Source organism: Cnephaeus nilssonii, assembly GCF_951640355.1.
Source record: "Cnephaeus nilssonii genome assembly, chromosome: 1".
Classification (NCBI taxonomy): domain Eukaryota; kingdom Metazoa; phylum Chordata; class Mammalia; order Chiroptera; family Vespertilionidae; genus Cnephaeus; species Cnephaeus nilssonii.
The window spans coordinates 61,530,663-61,551,881 of NC_137072.1; the positions used below are offsets into that span (position 1 = coordinate 61,530,663).

The following is a 21,219-nucleotide window of genomic DNA, read 5'->3' on the forward strand; positions in this document are numbered from 1 at the left end:
AGGCATGTTTCAGTGACTCAGTGCAATTGTTACTGTGAAGACACACCAGACAAGCCTTTATTCCCTTTCTATTTCTAAGACTGGGCTTGCCAAAGAGTTCACTGCCAATATTCTGTAATATCTCAATTGCAACCCCCAAAACTACTTAAATAAACTAACTTCTTGGCTTAACTTTTCCTATGACCAGGCTCTACATTTTATTTGGGAAAGAGCAAGTGAAAGCAAGCTCAGCAACTAATAAGTTACAACCCTGGTATTAGGTGCTCGAATGGTATGTAAAGTAATGCTTTTCAGAACTGCTAATGAGCATGTAAGAATGTATAAACTTGCACAAACCTAAAATTGATTTGGGGACAGAATAGGCAATGGATTGCAGGGAGAGAGAAAGAGTTTGGGCACCAAAGTAGATACATAATTCCCCAAATTTTCAATTCAATCAGGCTTTGATTCCTTTTTTTTTTATAAAGGGCAGAAACAAGGACTACAAATGCTTTGTACAAGATGATGGGAGGCTACAAATTATGAAGAGGACTCCACATACAAGAAATGAAAAAATAAAAAAGCAGATCTTAAGCAGTTGTGACAACATATAAGGGGAACTCTCCTAAGGGTGAGAGTAGTTGGCAGAATTCAAATTCATGGAGAGATGGTTTATGGGAGATTATGGACTAATCAGATAGAGGGGAAAGTGACTCAGCACATGATTTAATATAGTAATTCAACTTATTATGGTTGATAAGTAAAAACTGTTATCAAAGGTATAAGAGAGTATTCAAACTCAGGAAGAAGTGATGATCATCTGAGATCAAATAAGGATGAGAAAAATCGTAAGAGTATAAATGAGGGAAAATGTGAAGTTAATAAATAAGATTAAATCAGTAAGTATGACAAATAAAGACACCAGTGCAAGGGTGGCATATGGGATGACTAGAAACAAAATCTAGAAAAACTATTGCTGAAAATCATGTTTATTAAATACTAGAGGCCTGGTGCACAAATTCATGCACGGATGGGGTCTGGCTGCCCACCCCAATGAGGGCCAATTAGGGCTGAGCTGGCGTGGGGGAGGGGCTGTGGGTGGTTGGGAGGGGCCAATCAGGGCCCCGATTGGGCTGGTTGGCCACCACAGTGTGCGTCATAGCTGGTCTTTCCGGTCGTTCCATCATTCCAGTCGCTTGGCGCTTCTACATATAGATTGCTCATAGGTATTCAATCAAATTTATGTATAATAATTTTCCTTCCACATTTATTCTGGGTAGTTACTATTATATGCCAGGCCCTACTCGAGATTCTATGCAGACAAAATCCCTGCTCTTGAGGCACTTACAGTCTACAGCAGCGATTTTCAGCAGGTGTACCACAAAATTTTTTAAAACAGTTAATACCTGACTGTATAGTCAGGGGCCCTGACCTCTTGTCCCTTAGATTGTCAAATGTTAAAAAAAGGCCAACACAACAGCCATCCAGTGTGAATGAATCAAAATTATACCTTTGGGGGAGAGAGGGGGAGTCAGATCAGCAAAAATAGATTTTTTAGTGTGCTGCGGAATTTTAGTAACTAGTTTATATGTGCTATGAGATGAAAAAGGTTGAAAATTGCTGGTGTAGAGGAAGGAGATAAACAGCTAATCCTTTTTCAATGGAGGGGAACAAAAGTATAAAAAAGAAAAGATAGGTGTGGGTTGCTCTTCTCCATGGGTAGTTAAGGAAGACTGTTGATAAGGGGATGACATCCAAGGAAAGACCTGAGAGGCGGAGGGATTGGGGATGCACAAATTAGTTTAGGCCTAATAGATTCTTAGAAACTTAAAACATATTTTATTCAATCACTCAATCCATGTTTAAATTAGTCTAGGGTCACTTAGTAAATTAGCAGTTATGATTAAAAATGAGACTTAAGTAGATCCTTAAGGGCTCCTTTAAACCACATTTTGCATATGCAAATGAACCACTTCAAAGTAGTCACTTCCAGTAAGATTTTCTGATGTTTTCAAATGCCTTACTCCTTGCAGCATAAGTTATCAAGCTCCTTTAAAGGTGGCAAGCATTTCCTGCCTCCCTCTCACCATTCAGGCTCCAGATCAATGTCACCTCCTCTGAGAGACCTTTCCTGACCTCCCTCCCAGAAGTATCACCAACATCCAAGGCGGTCACTATCACATCACCAAGTCTGTATTACATGCCACCCTCTAGTTACAAGATGTGGAAGACAAGAATATTGTCTTATTGGTCATTGTTTCCCCAAGTACCTAAAGCAGCACTAGGTACACACACAGCCTGTGTTCGATAATTATGCACTAAATGGAGAATGGCAATTTTTTAAAATATCTCCAAGTCACCTGGAGCCAAGCCCAGAGAATCCTATATAATAAAAGCGTAACATGCAAATCGACCGAACGGTCGCTATGACGAGCACTGACCACCAGAGGGAAGACACTCAATGCAGGAGTTGTCCCCTGGTGGTCAGTGCGCTCTCACAGGGGGAGCGCCGCTCAGCCAGAAGCGGGGCTCACAGCTGGCTGGTGGGTGGTAAGGAGCGAGGGGTCCCCAACTGCGAGAGCCCCAGACTGCAAGAGGAATGTCTGACTGCTGGCTTAGGCCCGATCCCAGGCAGGTGGACATCCCCCAAGGGGTCCCGGACTGCGAGAGGGTGCAGGCCAGGCTTAGGATCCCCCGCCTCAGTGCACAAATCTCGTGCATCGGGCCTCTAGTAATTTATATAACTGAAGTCAAAGGCATATTAAAGAATGATGAGAAGACTTCCTTTTGTAGGACACACACAGGTTCATTTACTTAACACTTACCTATTATAAAACAAAATTATTATTTTCCATTTTACTTGACCTTTGCTCTTACACCAAGTATAGGGGTATATATTATCCTAAAGGGGTGCTTCCAAAGTAGTACAAGCCAAAGCTGCATCATTTGAAAGTATAGCTCCAAAGTGAATACTCTAAAGAGGACAATCCATCCAGCTCCTTAGCAGTATTTTTATAATTATTTAAAAGAGGCTTCATTACATGGCCTCATCAGAATATGCCTTCAACATTACTGAAGTTTCAAGCATGAACTCATGTACAATGTTAAGTCAAACATTGTCCTGCAAGAGATCCTAGAATATTGTCTAGAAAAGTTGAAAGTCCAAGAGTTAAACGGACTATTCCAAGGCTCTATAATCCTACAATGAGCTAGTCACAGCATAGTTCGGATGGGAAAAAAGGTGACTCTACAATTGGGAGTTGCAATGTTTTCTAAATATTGGTTTAATGTACCCTAGTGACTATAATTCTGAAATAAGCAAATTTAAAAAAACAACAACAATGCACAGAATTATTCTCTTTGTTTGCTTCCATTTAAGAACAGAAATCTTCAATACTCAATCCTACAAACTCATTTCCCGACAGCATGGCTAACATTAACATACTTAAAAGAAAAGCTATCTGCCTTATTCTCTTTCATTTTACACCTCTACCTCTCCTAACAAATCACTTCCCAATATATCTAGGTTACTAACATTTTTATGAACAGCAGTAACCCTGGATCCTCAATCATCTGGTCAGATAAGTTGAGGGTGAAAACAAGGTGTTTCCTTTTCTAGCATCACCTGGTATTGAGTACTGAGCATTATTAGAACGGGGTCTTCACTTACACTCTGTGATGCTGAAGGTTGAATGTAGAACTACCAAGGTATAACTGATAGCACAAATGTTTGTTTCTTATTTACAGGAGATAGGTGTGATCTCAGTGACAAATAATTCATAACTTTGCACATTAGGTGATTTTCTACCACTTCTTCCATAATATTTATCAGCAAATAGCACTCTAAGTTAGAGCTGCCATTAAAATAAAGGATCCAGGCAAAACACTTTCACATAAGCTAACATTTAAAGATAAGACAAAAAGAAGTATCTTTAAAAAGATTTCGTTTAAAACCCAATAATGTTTTGAATATAAAAGGTGAAAACTCAGGCTCATTTAAAAAGGTATCAGACTCTTCTCAGCCTTTATTATCTGTGTACCATTTCTTCTCATCAAACTTTCAGGATGATCCCAATCCCAGTCTTTTTTTTTTGTTTTTCTTCTTCCAATCCCAGTCTTTAAGTCTAGATACCACATTTCCTTCGTTTCAAAATAAACTTCCCATGTACGTAAATAAAACTGCAAACTGCTTATAATGGCTAAGTTCTGTCTCTTAGTCTAAATAAGCACTGATGATTTCTGAGAGAGATACAAGAAAAATAAAGGAGGGTACTTTTTAGTAAGGACTTGGCAATTTCAGGGCAGGGGTGGGAAGGGAGAAGAAAGTTAGCCACAATAATATCTAGAGACTGCTTTATAGTTTCTTAAACATTAACAGATTATCCCTTCTGAAAGGCTGGCAAAGAATTGATACCCATAACTGTATCTGGCTGCACAGAAAGGGAACTGTCCCCGATCATATAAAGGATCTAATAAAAAAGGAAAGACGCTGTACTTTCCCCTGAGACCTGCACAGACCTAAGCCTTGGGAAAGAAGAGGATTCCAAAGCCATGCACCTCCTCCCCTAAACTGAGGGGAAACAGCACCAACATCCTAGCTAATCACTCCCCTGCAGAGCTTGGCAGAAGGAATTCATCATTTGAGAACTAACTAGAGCAGGAGTCCTCAAACTTTTTAAACAGGGGGCCAGTTCACTGTCCCTCAGACCGTTAGAGGGCCGGACTATAGTTTAAAAAAAACTATGAACAAATTCCTATGCACACTGCACATATCTTATTTTGAAGTAAAAAAACAAAACGGCAAAAACACCTGCATGTGGCCCACGGGCCGTAGTTTGAGGACGCCTGAACTAGAGCTTCAACCACAAAAAATAAAAGCAATGGATTCTGCACATATTTGTTTCCCACCGACATCCTCTCCACCATGCTAGCACCCCTGCTCCTCCAAGGTCTGAACAGACAGAAATTAAGACAGGCTCCAGTTATTCTCCAGTGCGGGGTCCTTCTGTTTTTCCTTCACACACCCTATTCCACTTTTCTAGGGAGTCCCAGATACTAATAACTCTGAAAGAAAAAGCATTCTGACCTAGGTTGACTTTTGAAACCAAAGTACAAATGACTCTGGAATTAACATTTCTTTCCTGACATTCAAAGTACATTAGACATCTCCCAGGCACTGTATGTGTCACTCAAGCAGCTTAAGTGCATGTCAAAGAACCCTAATGCTGACACCAGATCAAATTAACCTGTGAGCACTAAGAGGTTTACTGTACTAAATCTGAAACAATGACTGCACTTTACAAATTAATGGGGACACTGCTTTCATCAAGTCTCCATGAATGTGATTCCTTTAACCTGCTGGTACATTTCATTTGGGTACTTACCAATACCACCAATTCCACCCCCCACACCACTACAACCACACAGCCCCCCTCATCGACCCAGGCTCAGTACTCATTTCTCTCCTGGACCACTCTCCACCTCCTCTTTGCCTCCACCAGGCCCTACTTTCATTCCTTCCCTAGGTCAATGAGGGTCATGACAAAAGGCTTTTCTAGTTAATTTTATATATAGCAAATTAATAGTCTTTATAAGGAGAACACTACATATGTCACAAGAGATAAGTGTACCTGTTAGAAACTTCCAGGCACCTCTGATTTCAGTGGTTTAGCTCACTTATCAGAACTACCCACATCTCTGAGTAGCATTAAGTCCCCACCAACTACCTAAGCCCAGAAGCTGATGGAAACTGGTGGGAATCTGCTCCACCTGAAGCTACTTCTTAGGCCTGGATCTGCCTCATTTCTTCCTCTCCTCACAGGCCCAGGGACACAGCTGCTCCACTCCCTCACTTCCTAAGAGAGCTCCTCCCTTCTAGTCTTACTGTCAAGTGAGAGGCAAGCTCTTCAACTCCCTCTTCCTCACTGCCCTGCAGAGACACTGCCAGGGCCTTTTATGGTCCAAAGGGCTCTACTGCCGGCCATCATAAAGAGCACAAGGTGCAAACACCTTGGGGAAGTTCCAGCTATTACAACTGTGGGCCTTGAGCTATGGTTTCTATCTTCTACGCAGCTACCAACTGGCTTAAAAAACCTCCTTCTTTAAATGTAATTAATCAAAGAAAGTGATTTTAGACTTCAAAATTTGGGAGCCAGGAAATTTTTTTCTCTTTAAGAAAAAAACAAAAAGGGAAAAAGGAAAAGGCAAAAAACAAAAAAGGGGAGAGGATAACTGACCTATGGTTCAATTTTCTTTTCTAGTACAGGACAATAAAAACAAGCAAAAACTCACCATCTGCCAGTACCACAAATGAAATAGATCTTTTATTACACACACACATACCCATCCCTTAAACTATAATAAATTTACTTTTTAAATATCTCATTATATTGTTCTTTTTTTCTTATTTTGCTATGGAGAAATGAAAACAAATTGCATCAAGTGAATAGTGACAATTGGGAACGGTGATTTAACTTGGTCCCATATTCAGTTATGGTAAGAAAGACAAAATTACCTCTTTATCTCAACTATACAGTTTTTAAAATATTCAATCCACAGTAGTCCCCATTTCCAAAATATATGGAACAAATATTATGCCCAGAAAATAGCAGAAAATGGGAGTCTGAACCTGAACCTGAGACTACCAGGCCACATCGTTAGTAACTGATTAGATTCCTAAGGAGAGAAAGGCCTTCTCACTTAGTCCCTAAACACCACTTCTAGGTGTGTGAAAAGAAAGAACTATTAGTTCAATATCATCAAGAAATGTCAAACTGGGTCAAAATGCTGATTTAAAAATCTTTATTATGTAGTTTAAATTGTTCCAAAAACCCAAAATATATCTGGACTTCCTTGGCCTTAATAAAGAACAGCTGGGCAGTAGGACTCATTCTGTAAAACTAGGCCAAAAAGGTGACAGCAAATCTAAAATTGTGCACACCCCCCAAGATGTTTCCAAAAGCTAAAGCTACTTAAGAATAAAATATACAGCTAAAACCTTCTATTTTCCAGTTAATATGTAAATTATGGCTCAAATGCCATTCTTTTGAGAAAACCCCTTATCAAACTCTCCTATGGTGCCTAACACTTCAACACAACTTAATCCAAGTATAAATGTAGGTCATTTCTTTCCTCTACAATGCAGCAGTATTTTATGAACTTCATTACGTGAAAACAGGAAAAGAAAAAAAATCCAAGCAATATATTTACATGGGAAATTACAATGTTGTATTAAAAACTTTTAATAAACAAAAGCATTTTACTTACGATGTTCCCTGCTGAGAATGAGGGCGGGTTTTTGAAGATGTATCATATTGTTCTATGGGGGAGGGGAAAAATGATTAGAGCAGCACTGTGACATATATTCTTGAGTTTTTTACTTATAAATTCCCTTTCTTGGTGTTCCCTCACCTTTTTCACCTAAACACTCAGTACATTTAAATTCTGTCCACCAGGGTGCTAAACACTGCACCGGGCATGATCCCATCACTATTTATGTTACTTCTAGAGGGAGGGCTTGCCCAAGTTAAACAAAGTAAAAGCACTCTGAAAAGCACTGCCTGCGGCAGGCCCTGCCGCCCCGTACTGCCAGCAGAGGAAGGATGCCAGGAGACTCTCCTGGGGGGGGGCTCAGACGGAAGCACCAGGGCAGAGCTGCTCTCACCCCCTCCTGGTTTCACCTCAGGTATCTACCAGTCATTTGCTAGCACTCCATTTACAGCCTCTGTCCTTGGCCAAACTTCCCTCTGGTCCCTCCATTATTCAACATCCCCCACAATTTACATATTCATCAGCTATTTATAGAGTGTCTCATAGATAAGATGTTCAGGGCACTTGACCCTGTCCTCAATGAGCTTAGAGTTGACTGAGGGACATCAAACAGCACAAATACCTACAACCTTAGTCAGTGTGAGAATAAGTACACAAATTGATCATAAAGTAACTGTCCCAGGAATTAAGAGAATGGCCCCTTGGTTGATTAAAGGAGGCAAATCAGAAAGGGAACCCCATGAGCTGTGTCACAAAGGACGGGTGAGATTCCGACAGAATGACTCTGGCAGGAGGGTGAGGAAGATCTGCAAGCAGAGGAGGCACTGTGAACCGAGGTGCAGAGTGGAGGCGTAGCAGCGGCACAGATTTGGAACGCGTGAGGCTGGGGTGAGAATCGGTGAAGAAGGACATGGAAAGACAAGTGGAAGTCAGGTTTTGGAGGGCTCAGAAGGCCAGAGTGGGAAGTTATGACTATTTGTTGGGCAATGAGACACTACCAAAGGTCTAAACAGGGATTTGATGCAGCTATTCCTCAGGAAGTATTCTGGAGGTGCAGCCCGGGCTAACCTAGAAGGGAGCAGGAAACGTCACCTGTTGAGGCAGCAAACCAGTTAAGAAGCTGCTGATTCTGTCTGAGCATGAGGTAGCAGGGACCTGAAACAGGACTCGAGTGGGGTGGAAATATGGATGCCTTTAGGCAAGAGTGAGTGATATTTTTCACAAAGGTCATGTGGGCCCCTGAATATTTGCAATTAATCACTTTATCCTCATGGTGGCAGCAGCTCTTACATAATATTTTTTCACTGCTTCCCCTTCCAGCTGGAAAGTCAGGGCCAGGACTACAAATGAGAGGGGCTAGGGTCACCCTCTGGCCATGCGCAGGGACTCCTGTCCAATCATCCTGACTGGCCCTCAGCCTCACGAGGCTATGTTACCCGCAGGCAGATATGTTCCCACACGTGGATGTGAACACACGAGTAAAATCCCTACACTTCATTCTCTGAACTCTACAAAACTGTAAGATCCCTTTCAAGACATTTGAATTCTCTTGCTGGGCATACTTTGAAAAATACATGTCAAACTTTACTTTTCTGAAAGCTATATCCATATAAACTCTACTCCCTCTTCATCCAACACACAACTAGACCCCTTTAGGCTCCAACCAGGCTCCACACAGACCACATCCTCCCAAAGGTAACAAGGTTCCACAGAACACCAGCAGACAAGTGGTAGCAATGAGACCCCAAGGTAACACCGGGTGAGCCAAGACCTACAGGAAACTTCTCATCAGAGAAACAAAGAGTGGGCCCATATGAGTCCACAGGCCGAGAGGACACCCATACCTGGACAAGGAAGCACTTACCGGTCCATCTTCAACTCTATTGCTAAAAGGGGAAATCCATTTAAAGGATGAGTAGGCCTTTCTAAACCAGGAGCTAGCCCTCAAGCTGTGAGTAACCCAGTGGGAGGCACAGAATCTGCATGGCTGGCAGCCAGCAAGTGCGGGTACAGGGGCACCGCAATCCTGTCCACAGCTGAGCTGGCGGCCCACCTGCAGTCCTGCACCACCCCACCAGCTAGCTATCTCTGCCTCAGCTGCCAAGATGCTGAGAAAAAAGATTTCCCAATCTCCCCAAGCAGCCATCGGTTTCTGTCCATTTTACCTTGCTACTTTATATAACACTGTGGCAAGATGGTCAGTTCTTTGCAAGACCTTATTCAGTATCGCTAGAGCAGGGGACAGCAAACTTTTTCTGTGAAGGTCAGACGTATATTTTACACTTTGCATGCTACACCTTGTGGCTTAATAATAAATAAGCAGGCACGGCTGTGTCCTAATAAAACCTTCGGTACAAAAACTAGCTGCAGAACAGGTTGGGTTTGTAGGCTGTAGTTTTTCCGGCCTTGCTCTAGGAAGGATGCTCTGTTTCTTGCTTTTCTCATCTTTTTACTCTCCTCACATCCAATTTAAATGGTAGAAAAATCAAGAGGGGAAATGCAAGTGATGAAAAAGAATGAGGTGGAAAAGATGAAGGAAGAGTCACCTCCATGGAACATCTACCTCTGAGGTCCCTCTCCCGACACACAACCTACTGTGGTTCCCATTCTTTGAAGACTAAAACTTTAGAACTTGGGCACCTACTACACAGTATTAATGAACTAAATGATCGCAAATACCCTAATCAGTTTTGTAAGGCATGAAATGCCTTGCATGTAGTTGGGACAAAAAGAATTTATCAAAATTACTGATGAAGAGAAGAGATGGATGAAGTTAGCTTTTTCCCATTTCTCCCTGAATTTTCAAGTATTTACAATCCATAGAAGGGGTTAAAAATTTAATTATATGGCAAATACATATAGAGGGGCTAAAGAAGCTGTGTGCTATATTCTTTATAAAAATTTCTTACTTTTGTATAAAGAAATACAAAAACCACACAAAATATCCCAACCTGGCCTATACAGGGGTGAGCAAAACTAGGGTTACAGTTGTTCACATGGGAAGACATGCAGGCTATGAGTATTATAATAGCTTTATCAAATCAAGAGTATCACAACTGTAAACCTATATTTGCCCACCCTTGTATACAATGCCTAAATTATAATGCTTGAGAATCTTGTTCAAGATATTGATCACATGCCAGGCAATACCAAATTATATCTGTTAAGGACTTTACTAAAACAGCTTCATGAACTCTTTGCAACAATCTGAAATTCCACCTAAAAAGCAGCTTTATATTGGTCTTGCGTTCCCATTCTTTCAACACAGGACCCCTCATCTCTGCTGGGCATTTTTCATAAATGTTTTTTTTTTCCTTTAATATCAAAACAGTAAGAACCAAGCTTCATTCTCCAGTGCAATAATCAGTTCCACATATTTACTTACTTTGGTTTTGGGTTGCAGAACTGATGTGCTGAGAATCCTATAAAGAAAAAGAAAAATCTCCAGTTAAGGTTTATAAAATTAAGATTGCATCACGGCTAAATCTATTAACCACTGATAAGTCTAAGTTTTACACAAAATAGGTTTTATTGCTTCTCCTTTTTTACTAGTTTATTTTTCCTTTAGTATTGAGCAAAGATTTTTTTAAAAACAAAGTGTATATAATATTTTACTTTAAACATGAGTCATCTTTTTAAAAAACTATCATTAGAAAATATGTCAAGTATCAAATGTGGCAAATACTAATTTGAGAAGATATAACCTCTTTTGAAAACAATGCCATGGAAAGGAATGGCTATAATATATTAATAATGTGCATGCATATATCAGGTTAGACAGAACACAGATTTAAAGGTATTTCTGCATTCTGAAGGCTCTCCTAAAGTACAACCCCCCCCCAAAGAAAAATGGTAGTATTTTTATGTTATTTCACTGCTCATAAATACTGCAACAGAAACATCTGTCAGCTGTTGATTTGTTTGTTCTGAAACCAGCACAAGTGTAGCAGATCATGTTAAACTTTAAGAAAATTTAAGAAATGTGAGTAGTGTAAGGTGTATGTATGCATGTATGTATGTATGTGTATAAATGTATATATCTCCATTCTAAACTAGGAACCAGACAACCCACCTCACTTATTTTCCTGTACCTCTGTTTTCCTATCTCTAGGGAATGACACTCAAATGAGAGGATTTATTGGAAAGTACTGAATGCTTTCATAAGCTACAAAACCCTATACAATTACTATTATAAAAAAAATTAGACACAATTTGGATAAGAAAGTGTTTGAAAGCATTATGAAGCACTTTAGAAGTCAAATTAAATGTAATTTTAACGTAATTGCCAAAGAGTTCAACAAGTAGCAGTTGACTAATCTGGCTCACAGCAATCCTCAGACTGCACTATGGGTGCAGTGCCTGGGGCACTGAGGGCATTACCTTGGTGGGAAAGGGGAATTTGGAGGGCTCGGCTGTACTGGGCGTATGTATTGCTGTCAGAGGAGGTGGCCACGAATGGGTCATTTCCTGAAAAGAGATTTGGGGAAGGAAGAAAAAGCCAATTATAAATAGAACACATTGCTACTGAAGCGAATTGTTTAAACAATGCAGGGTGGATTGATGGTAAATGAAAAAGTAAAACTAAAAGTTATTTCATTTACTTTTTAAAAATCTCCTACTTAATGGGCTATGTTCAAAAGCTGAAGATCTCCAACTTACAAAACTGAAAAGAAAAAAAATCAGCATGAAGGAGAAAAACAAGAGCATAGAACAGGAATGGCCTTAACACTCTGAACACTGTAAAGCGTACACACGGGTGTAGGTATTACCAGAGCTTATGTAACTGAAAGCGGAGCCCCTGCTCAATGCTTTCTTTCTCCCTCAGCTTCTATTTTGCATTTCCTGGAATTATTTAAGTTCAAAGGAAGAAGAACTTTCCTGTTTGACTTAAGCAAACAAGTAATTTAGGTCACTTGTTCCTCTTGGGAGAGTTTTAATGGATTTGACCCTTCCCTGATACACACTATTAGTACATAAGGACAGTGTGGAGGAGAGAGCCTTAAAAAATTACCTCCCTTTCCATGGACAGAAGTTTAATTTTTATTTACTCATAGAGGCAAGGTTTGTAAATCTTACAAATTAATATATTTACCTTGCCATGAATTCTTTTTTCTAAGCACATTCATGAATTATATTTTACTTTGCTAAAAACAATGTCAGATTAAAGGTGTCCAATCACAAATATGTACATGTACACACACATACACACACACACACACACTTTGTCAAAGAGCTAAAGTGGCACGGGGGATCATTAACTCCAACCTTCTCTTCTACCAATGAGAAAACTGAGCTCCAAAATGACTGAAAGGAAGCCAGTGGCTGACAGCACAGGGTATGGGCCTCCTGCTTTCCCAGTCTAAAAGAAAAAACCCAATTCCCACATTTTTGGCCAAGAGCAGAGCGGACTTTTTGAACACTTTTGACAATCTAACATGGAGTCACTGTCAGCCATGCCAGTTATGTCAAGAGCTATGTCGACTGAGGTGATCTGGGGAACAGGGACGGCCAAAACCACAAGTCTGGGCACTGGGACAAGGCCTTCATATGAATACTGATATGGAGTGGGACCTCTGCCCATCGGGGCTCTAAGAACTCAGAGCTCCGACCTCCAGGCGCTTGATGTACCATAGTCACGAACGGAGCCCTGCCTGCCTCCCACTCCATCCGACAGGTGCACCCCTGTAGCTGCCTGTCTTGAGACCTACATGCACCTCTCCACTGCAGACAGCGCCAGTGAGCGGGACTTTGCACTGGATGCTCGCTCTGCTCACTTCTACCTGCCTGTAACTCTGCTGGCTTATTGGGGAGGTCTCCCTAATAAACTTCGCATTGTGGAAAGACACAAGCATGTGTGAGTGACTCCTTTAGAGGATGCTCCCTTGCTCATGTCATCATGTGTGTTAGACCTGAGTGGCAAACTGGCTTAAGGAGTGACAGGTAACCCTCTACCAACAAGCTGACCACGCCAGACCAGGCTGTAATACCTCCTCCTCTGCGTAACACATTGTGCACTGCAACACTTCATTCTTTTCGAAGTGCTGACCTACCTATGACCACAGTATCGCCTACGGATCCCCACCACAGCTGAACACGGTGCTCTAGTACAGCTGTCGCCAAGTGGTGGTCCGTGAGGTCCGAGAGGTTGGCGACCACTGCTCTAGTAGGTTATTTCCAATCCCAAACTCAGTTCGCATCTCCCCTTGGCCTGTCCCCACAGCCACTCTCTGAGTCGCTACAGCCCCAGAATTGACAGAAATGGCCTGGCACAGTAATAAGCAGAGTAACTGATGTGGACTTACCCTCACCAGCCAGGTGAGCCTGCATTCTTGGAGCTCTCTGAGCCTCAGATCGCAATAACAGGTAGACTAAAACCACTTATTTTTCAAAGTGTTATGGGTAACTTATGTAAAATGCTTGGATACATGATGCATAGAAAGCACTGAAATTAAAAGCATTACAACTTTTAATTAATCGTCTAGCTTTTGAAGAACTTCAATACTGCACCAAAGAGAGCTCCTTACTGTTTCATTTATTTGACTATACTTTAAGCTATGGGACCATTATAATGCTACAATGTAAAAACATAATAATTAATTGAGAAGATGTTTGCAAGTACCATCCTTAAGTCTTCCAAGAATCTCTTTAGAATTCCAAGAATTTCTTTAGAATTTCTTTAAAATTCCAATTTCTTTAGAATTCCAATCTATGACGGTTAGTCACCAATTATTCCCAGAAAACACCCATTGTACTGTCACTGCCTAGGGCTGTCCTGGCTACTGAATTAGGCAGTTGGAATGTGTGGTTTGCTGAAAGAATGTATGCACTGCCCTGAATGCCTAGCTCAGGAGAGGGACTTAGGCCTTAAGAGAACTGGGGCCATGAGAGGAAGCTGCCCACAATCACAAGGCCACGAATTTGCTCCCAGCCTTAGCAATGACTTATCACATAAGTGGGGTAAAACACTTGGCACTGCTTCAGTCCTGGCCTTCTGGGTGACACCGCTGCCATCTCCGCTCGACAGGCCACCTCGCTCATTTTGCCCTAGACACACTGTCTAGTTCTTGTTCTGTAACACGCCAACCTGTTCCCATCTCAAGGTTTTTGCACTCTTTCCTCTGCCTACATCTGTTCATTTGCCGCTACAGGACTCACACCACTTATCACTATCTGGAATTTTATTATATATTCATCTTCCCCACTATGACCTCCATGAGAGCAAGGACTTTTATTCATATGGTATCCCCAATGCCTAGAAAAGTATTTGAAGATTAATAGACATTTGTTGAGCAAAGGAATGAAGGAACAAACAAACAGTGTTGCCACTCACTGTGCCAATGTCAATGGAATGCTGCACTAACATAAGTACTACACGTACTGCACTATTCCCCCAGGAGGCTACACAAACCTGAGCTATTTCCATTCACCCACTAAGGGCACATTGCACATGGTCCCTTGTACATGACCAATTCCTGGTTTCTATCAGAGTCTGTCTATGTTCTTACTCCATCAGCCTGGAGAAGTTATAGGCTACCACTTCCCCTTCATTAAAACACTTCCATCCTTAATATTTCCCCTGGAGAACCAAAGAGTATCTTCCATGATTGAGTTTTCTCTGTTAGAAACTATTTACTGTCTCTATTGCCCATCAGAAAGATTTGTTAGGATTCCTGGCAACCTTCATAAATTGCTAGTACCAGGTAAGAATAGGAACCATGAGGAAGAAGAAAGCATATGGATCTACATCAGACAGTGAGAGCTGGAATGAACCCTGGAGATCATCTACTAGCCCAGGGCCTTCATTTTAGCAATGAGGAAACTGAGACCCAGAGAGGACACATGACTTAACTGAGGCCACAATCAGAGGAGAAGAGAAGGGGACAGACTAAGTTTCCACTACACAAAAGCCTAGCCTCCTTAGGCCAGGACATGCTTCTATTTTATAAGTTCCAAGTAAAAATACGCACCTGTTGCTTATATTAACCATTTACTTTCAGGTATTTCCAAGTAAGAACTTAATGTGATATTGGGTGAGAGGAGAGGGAGGATGGGTGAGCTGATTAAATTGAAAGTGTTCATCTGGTGGTCAAATATCATCATCCTAGATAAAGGACTCAACAGTAGTATCTCTATATATAAAACCCTAATATGCAAATAGATCGAACTGTGGAACAACCGGTTGCTATGATGTGCGATGACCACCAGGGAGCGCGCGTGGAACATGGCAGGTGTCGGCAGCAGGCAGCAGAATGTGGAACATGGCGGGTGTCAGCCACGGTGGGATAGTGAGCAGGGGTACCAGACCAATGTGGGGTACCGGTCGCTGTCATCGGGGTGAGCCGCTGGTGGTTACTAAAAATTCTTTGCTCCCGCGTGTCACGATCCTGCCTGGCACTCGCACCCGCTGTCAGCGCCTGGCACTGGCCCCGATCACTTGGCACCATCAGCGGGTGAGAGCGGCAGCTGCTGGCCCCGATCTCTGCCTCCCCCTGCTCCTGAGTGACGATTGAGGCAGCAGCTGTCACGTCCACCCACTGATGGTGCCGGCCCTGCTAACACCCGCTCCTGGCACCGGCCCCAATTACTCTGCGCCATCAGCGGGTGCGAGCGGGACCGGCGCTGTTGGCGTGTGGGAGCGGTGGCAGCAGGAGCAGGGCTGCCGGCAGAGAGGGGACCAAGGGCTGCGGCCAGAGGGGCCAGGCAGGGGCGCAGAGGATGGGCCGCAACCCGCCCCTGTGCCCACAACAGCCTCGCGGCCCACAGTTCCTTTTAACCCTTTGCACTCACTTGCTTTTTTCTCGAGCTGCTACAGTTGCTAACTGCGTCGAGTCACACTCGACATCCGAGTGCAAAAGGTTAAAGTGCACAAATTCGTGCACGGGGCCCCTAGTATACTAGTAACACACATTGAAACAAGAGAAGCATGGGGCATATGCAGAGGCAACTAATCTACAATGTTTCATTTACTTTGGAAATAACAATAAAATAGAAAATGCTAAGGCCATTTTCTAACTAAGTAATTTGTTGTTTTTATAATTCTTCAGATCAAATAATTTCAGAAATACCAGAGGGAGAGCATAAAACGGAATGTGATCAAGATAACTTGTTTAGCCCTAGCTGCTTTGGCTCAGTGGATAGAGCATCGGCCTGTGGACTGAAGGGTCCCAGGTTCTATTCTGGTCAAGGGCATATGCCAGAGTTGCAGGCTCAATCGCCAGTAGGGGGTATGCAAGAGGCAGCAGATCAATGATTCTCTCTCATCACTGATGTTTCTTCTAACACTATCTCCCTCTTCCTTCCTCTCTGAAATAAAAAAATATATATTAAAAAAAAAATCTTTCCTTAAAAAATGTCTTATTTATTGCTAATTTTACTTGCTGGTTGAAAAAAAAATTCTCACTTTTAGCAGTACAAAGTATGTTTTCTTAAAGGTATTTTTTTTTCTAAGAAAATCCTAACTACAAGAGTAGGGGACAAAAGATTGTAAAACAAAAATATTTTCTGAACATCTAGTTAGATGCTACTTTTATTAAAACCCTACAAGTGAGAAGATAACCAATATACTTAATTACTGGTTTCAGCTCCACCTCACTTAATATGTTACAATTAAAAATTAAAGAAAAAAAATTTGGTAAGCATATATTTTGAGGAAAAAGAGTGCGCAGTAGAGATATAAATTAATAAGTACATGTGCCAGATAAATTTCTTTCTTACTTCCAAAAAAAAATTAGAAAACTTAAAGTAAAAGACAAAGCAAGAATATAATTAAAATTTACACGGAAGGAAATTAAAAGCCACAGAAGAAGAAGGAGAAATAAACAAAACTCTCAATTATTACAATTACTATATCTGAGTATTAGATTTCCTGGAAACTAAAGCCAAAATGGGAAACGTAACGTTTACATAATTCTTCTCTGATAAAAAGCATGCTGGTTCATGAGGGGGACCCCCTCCCCACCTCCCTCCCGGGAACTAAATTCTAGAAAGAAATCTTGTGAAAGAAAACTTGAACAAATGGATAATGGATTTGATGATGTAGTATTTGTAGAAGCAGCACAAATGATCATGGCACACTCGATAAGAGCAAAGAATAAGACTTCCTCCAAGGTCTAAAGATTCTGTTTTTCTTTTTCCCTCTTTAAAAACTGTATATTTTATCTCACTGAAGATACCAATATGAGGTGTCACCTATGAACCACTAAGAGGTGTAGACCAAACAGCTGGTGCCTCCCTGACTGCATCCATGCAGGGAGTTCCCCCCAAAATTGGGCAACTCTCCTGGGTGTTCATGGACAACCAGCAAAACTGGAGAGAGAGAGATCTCAAAACTCTGGTCCATAAGGCTTGCCGTTTGAAGACTTCATTTTTATTAATAAAATCTACCAAAGAGTTCAATAATGTTCCTAGAATCCCTCTGTTACTGCTCTGGTTAATTTTGCTTCTGGAGATGTTTGGGGTGGAGGTGGGGCTGTTTAAAGGGGTTTGGAATGGCAACTTTTCACAATCAAAAGTCAATGGACATTGCCTGCCTACTTAAATATTTCTTCAAGTGAGAAACAGCGACAATGAACTCACCTTCAGAATCTCTTCAACACAATGAACTTCATTGGAGTAGGTCTGCTGAAAGTGAATGGGAAAAAGAAAAAGTTAGTACACACAAACAACAAAACACAACTGGAGTATTAGTAGAGCAAGTATTAACACAGCAACTCTCTTAAGTAGAATCACCTTGGGCCTACCTTTTACTAGGTAAATATTAGGAACTACACATTCTGGATGAAATAAGACAACGAGAGTAACCTGACTTAATCATGGGGTACTAATTATGGGCTCCAAGTCAAAAGTTTCCAATGGAAAATGTATATAGTAAAGAAAATTAGTATATTCTTAAATCTAGGGGAATAACGAATATAACAAAAGTAGAGGAAGAAAGAAATAAAATCAGTGTCACAGTTTGCTCCTTCATAGCAACATCTGACCAGTGAGCCAAGCTATATTAACATGAAGATGTGGATGAACCCACATTAGTACTAGTATACACCCACACAGTCAGGAGGCCAACCTCCAATTAAGGATAGATTTTTTGGCAATATTTTAACCTGCCAAAAATTCATTTTAAAGCTAAATGTCTCGCCCTAGCTGGTTTGGTTCAGTAGATAGAGCGTCGGCCTGTGGACCAAAGGGTCCCGGGTTCGATCCCCAGTGGGGGGCATGCATGAGGCAGCCAATCAGTGATTCTCTCTCATCATTGATGTTTCTATCGCTCTCTCCCTCTCCCTTCTGCTCTGAAATCAATAAAAATATATTTTTTTAAAAAGCTAAATGCCTCTAGCCCTACTCAAGTCAGCATTTTGACCTTTTATGTGCATATTATATACACATATACACACAAATATGTGTGTACGTACACACACAAACACACACATAGTATTTCCCCAGAGAAGACCTTAAGGAGAGAGATTACCTAGTGTCTTGGAGAAAAGATCCACTACTTATACCTCTTCTTTATTCCCAGCTAAACAAACGGTGGCTGCTGCTGGTAGTACTACCACACAGACAATGTCTAGGAAATATCATTTTACAGTCTTTATATTTTTAAGTGCAGAGTAAATGGAAAAGTTAAATATAAAAAAAGAAAAACCCAAACCAAACCTCTCCTTAACCAGAGACATGAAACAAAACCCATGACTTCATGGTTTTCAAAGGAACAGTAACTTCTGATGTGTGTCAATTCCTGAGCCAAGTGCCCTGGGCAAGTTCCGTACAACACAGCCCCTCCCGTTGCTGTCACTGCTGTGCAGAAAGCACTGATCTGCTAGGCAATTGGGTGCAGTATCTGACTCACAGCTAGAGGAGACAGAAAAGGGCTCTTTTCCTGGCTCTTATTCCTAATTTGAGTGCAATTTAATACAGCACTGGCTGCTAGTGCCTGAATTAAGAGTTTTATAAACCTCTTTCCCTTATTCCAGTTTATTCTAAGGAACGAGAAAAAAAAAAAGGAAAAGAACATACAACATTCACAGTGTTCTGCAATGGAATCTAATGGGCATGTCAAAATTCAAATGCGATCTGACCTGCCTGGGTTAGGTTTTAAAGCTTGTATCCTATCTAATAAAGAGGGAATATGCTAATTCACCCTCACGCCATTGCAAAAATGGTGGCACCCACGGCCAATAAAGAGGAAATATGTTAATTGACTGCCACACCCTCAAAGATGGCAGCGCCCACAGCCACAAGATGGAGGTGCCCAATCCCCTCAGCCCCACCGGGGTGGCAGGTACACAGCAAGGCCGGGCCCGCCCTCAGGCAGGCCCAGCCACTCCGCGCCTGACTCCAGAGTCCTCCAGTCCCCTCAGCCACCCAGGGCCAGCCCGAGGTGCAGGCAAGCCTCGGATGGCAGCTGCCCAGCTGCCCAGGGCCACTCGAGGCTCAGGTAACTAGGTGTCGCCTTCCCCTGATCACCAAGTTGCCTCCCGCCCCTGAGAGCTCCCATACTGTGAGAGGGGGCAGGCCGGGCTGAGGGGACCCCCCCCTTTTCAGTGCATGAATTTTCATGCACCGGGCCTCTAGTATTATTATATGGAATGGGTTTTTTTGAAATGTTTGCAGTTGTTAATTTTGAGAAAGGGTCTGGAAATTAGAATATAACCAAAAAATCATGGATATCCTTTTTATCTGCTGGTCCCACCTGACCTGCCTTCAGACATTATTGCATGTCAACAACTAGACCTGCTCACCCACTTTTTGTTTTCAAAACCAGTAAGGGAAGGCTAAAAATTAAATCAAGCATTAGTAACCAAACATTTTAGCAAAATGAGTGCTGTTTTGACCTAAGGGTCAAATGTAACTATATTCTATGGTCTCAATTTTTCACACACATCATTAGGAAAAACAATAATTAGAAGTTGAAGGTGAATTAATAGAACAGAGCATATGACTGTACTGACTAGTCCCCTCATCCTACCTGTTGCTGGAATAAGAAGGGGAATCCAATGAAATATGCGGCAATCAAGGTTGCAGGCTTGATCCCCCATCAGGGCACATACAAGAATCAACCAATGAATGCAAAATTAGTGTAACAACAAATCTCTCTCTCTCCCTCAAATCAATTTTTAAAAATTTATTTTTGAAAACTCTGGCTATCAATGAAAAAGTGAAGCATGTTGGAATTAGGACAAAAAAGATTTGCCCACTGCTTCCAACAGAATGAAGTAAAAAAGCTACTACAGGACACTTAAGGACACTACAAACCTTTCTAATCTTCATAATTACTCCAGTGGTCAACACATAACCAAGATGTTTCATGTCATTGAAAGATTTGTTTTTTGCCTAAATTTTTATTACATGAGACGAACCAAAAATGAAGAAATTTTTCTTTGGCTTAGTGTTTATTGGTATCAGAGTAAGACACATATTGCTAAACAGTCACCATATAACCTATTAAAAGTTCTAAATAAGTTCTTAGGTTTAAGCATTAATTGGTTAATTTACTGTAAACTTTCCTATGAGTTCCATTACGGAAGTGGGAGTGTTTCAAAAGGGTTTGGGGATGCCATTTCAAATACCTGAGATTATATCATATTTACAGATCTCTAAGCGGCACTGTTTATAATGGCAAATAACCAGAAATGATCAATAACCAACAACAGGAGTCCAGCTAAAGACCTTTACAGTACACCCAGCAGCATGCTGTGCAGACTTCAAATAAGGTCAATATGTGTGTTTGCATGGGAAAATGCTAAGATATATATTTAACTTTTTCTTTAGAAAATTCATAAAGAGAAAAATTAAAAAATAGTAAAAGGAATTCCCACAAACCCTTCACTTGAATTCCCCAAATGTTGGCATTCTACCATGTTTGCTTTACAGTTTTCTCTACCCGCCCCATCTACACTGAACTGTTTGAAGTTAAGAGAATTAGAGGTAATGACCTTGTACAAGATACATTTTAAGACTGCACTTAAAAGAGGG

General features: G+C 41.3%; 1 protein-coding gene across 4 annotated transcripts in view; it reads right to left on the bottom strand.

The window, feature by feature from the left end:
* The window catches only part of AFF1 (ALF transcription elongation factor 1), a 196,489-nt gene that overhangs the window by 37,931 nt on the left and 137,339 nt on the right, over positions 1-21,219 (bottom strand). For 3 of the 4 annotated variants that reach the window (XM_079774788.1, XM_079774785.1, XM_079774787.1), the window contains 4 exons: positions 17,824-17,868; positions 11,629-11,715; positions 10,634-10,670; positions 7,246-7,297 (listed from right to left, as the gene is read on the bottom strand). In XM_079774788.1, the coding sequence (XP_079630914.1) occupies positions 7,246-7,297; positions 10,634-10,670; positions 11,629-11,715; positions 17,824-17,868 (221 nt within the window). The remainder of the gene's footprint in view (positions 1-7,245; positions 7,298-10,633; positions 10,671-11,628; positions 11,716-17,823; positions 17,869-21,219) is intronic. The other variant, XM_079774786.1, reaches the window with a different exon arrangement.